The 1,843-nt window shown below is 43.5% G+C and overlaps 1 protein-coding gene across 2 annotated transcripts in view; it reads left to right on the top strand.

Moving 5' to 3' along the window:
• The first annotated feature begins 344 nt into the window (after positions 1 to 344).
• The window catches only part of LDLRAD4 (low density lipoprotein receptor class A domain containing 4), a 20,571-nt gene continuing 19,072 nt past the window's right edge, over positions 345 to 1,843 (top strand). The window contains exons 1-2 of one of the 2 annotated variants that reach the window (XM_009646205.2): positions 346 to 394; positions 647 to 748. In XM_009646205.2, the coding sequence (XP_009644500.1) occupies positions 392 to 394; positions 647 to 748 (105 nt within the window). In that variant the 5' untranslated portion in view covers positions 346 to 391. Of the gene's footprint in view, positions 497 to 646; positions 749 to 1,843 lie in introns of both variants that reach the window. The other variant, XM_035901612.1, reaches the window with a different exon arrangement.

Here is a 1,843-nt window from a genome sequence, read left to right as displayed (position 1 = left end):
TTCCTCCCCTAGTGAAATTGTTATATTATCTAAAAGACTTGTCTGTGGTGTTTATGCTGAAGAATTTATTACCTGTGAAGGCTGCAGAGAAGGATCACAAAGAAGTTTTAGCTGTCACCTGCAGCCACTCATACTGATTGATAGGCACTACCAAAAAATAAATAGTTTTCGTACTTTTTAGAACAACAGTTTTCTTCATAAAAGTTTGTGAAATGGACAGCAGTAACCTCTTACTCCAAATCAGTCTTGATGAAATACTGAAGGTTTTTCAGATTATAGCTTTGATGGATAACATTCTGTGTGTGACTGACATATTTTCTTCTGTTTTTTCTTTGTTTTAGCTGAACTGGAGTTTGTTCAAATCATCATTATAATTGTGGTTATAACTGTTATGGTGGTAGTGATCATCTGCTTGTTGAACCATTACAAACTCTCGACACGCTCCTTTATCAACCGACAGAGTCAAAGCAGAAGACAGGAGGAAACTTTGCAGGCGGTGAGTATGAGCCCCTTGCACCAAATTCCTTCTTGTGCTGTACGGGTCTGCAGCAAAGCCTCCTGAGGAGCTCTGGTGCAGGCAACTGTTGGAAAAACTTCTGATGTCACTTCTGATACTCCCTATAGTTAGGTCTTTCGAACTGTTATGGTGGTAGTGATCATCTGCTTGTTGAACCATTACAAACTCTCGACACGCTCCTTTATCAACCGACAGAGTCAAAGCAGAAGACAGGAGGAAACTTTGCAGGCGGTGAGTATGAGCCCCTTGCACCAAATTCCTTCTTGTGCTGTACGGGTCTGCAGCAAAGCCTCCTGAGGAGCTCTGGTGCAGGCAACTGTTGGAAAAACTTCTGATGTCACTTCTGATACTCCCTATAGTTAGGTCTTTCGCTGAAAAAAAAAATCAGAACATAAATTTAAGATACGCTGTCTTTGATTATTTCTAGACCCTGCTATGTTTTATGCAGCCTGTTTTCGTTTTGCAGTTGGAGGCTCAGATGTGACATCCTTTTTGCTGCCATAATTTGAAGGGGAGTGGAGGGGGAATGAATGGAGATCACCTGGGTTATGAAGATTTGAAATACGTGTTGCTGTGACTTTCCATGTATTTACTAATAACCTGGAATTTTGTCACTCTTAGTGTTTTGTGAAGCTGCAGTAATTGTTTGCTGGATCCAAAACACTGGTCCAGTAAGGGCTCAGGAAAATGTGATGTTTATTTCACTCAAACAGCAAGAAAATATTAGCAAGTGATCCCTCCAAGGACCTGGAGTGGTTAAGTTGTGTTGTTACACAGACCAAATATCAGTTGAGACTTGCTAAGGCTCTCTTTAGTCAACCCAACAGTGAACAGGCACCTAACTTGCCTCGTGAGCCAGGAGTTTACTAGGTGGGATGTGCTGCTCCCTTGTGAAGGTTAACCACAGGGTGTCCCTGACCTTGGGACATCCCCCTCCCCAAGCCACAAAGTATCCTGTGATATTGCAGGGAGGTGCTTTTGCTGATGTGCTTTTTGATGTCCTCAGAGTGGTGCCCTTGGCCTCTTTGACTGCGATGGCCAAGGGGCCATTTGTGAGGTAGCCTTCTGGTGCACTGAATTCCTGGCAACAGCATTGGGTTCACATTCATTTCGTTTTGCTGTGAGAAAAAATTGTCTGATTGTAACTGGAAGGTGTGATTCCACAATGGTTTACACCAGTTCTAAGTCCACAGTCTCACCTCTCTTTCCGTCCCGGCCCTATGTTTCCTCCTTCTTTGCGCTCCTTGGGGAGCTGCCAGGGTTGTGGTGAGAGGCCCCAGGGGGCTGATCTGGCTGAACACTAACTGCTTTTTTTTTTTTTTTCTT

Source organism: Egretta garzetta, unplaced genomic scaffold (assembly GCF_000687185.1).
Source record: "Egretta garzetta isolate BGI_Z169 unplaced genomic scaffold, ASM68718v1 scaffold259, whole genome shotgun sequence".
NCBI lineage: Eukaryota > Metazoa > Chordata > Aves > Pelecaniformes > Ardeidae > Egretta > Egretta garzetta.
This window is presented reverse-complemented; position numbering and strand designations above follow the sequence as displayed.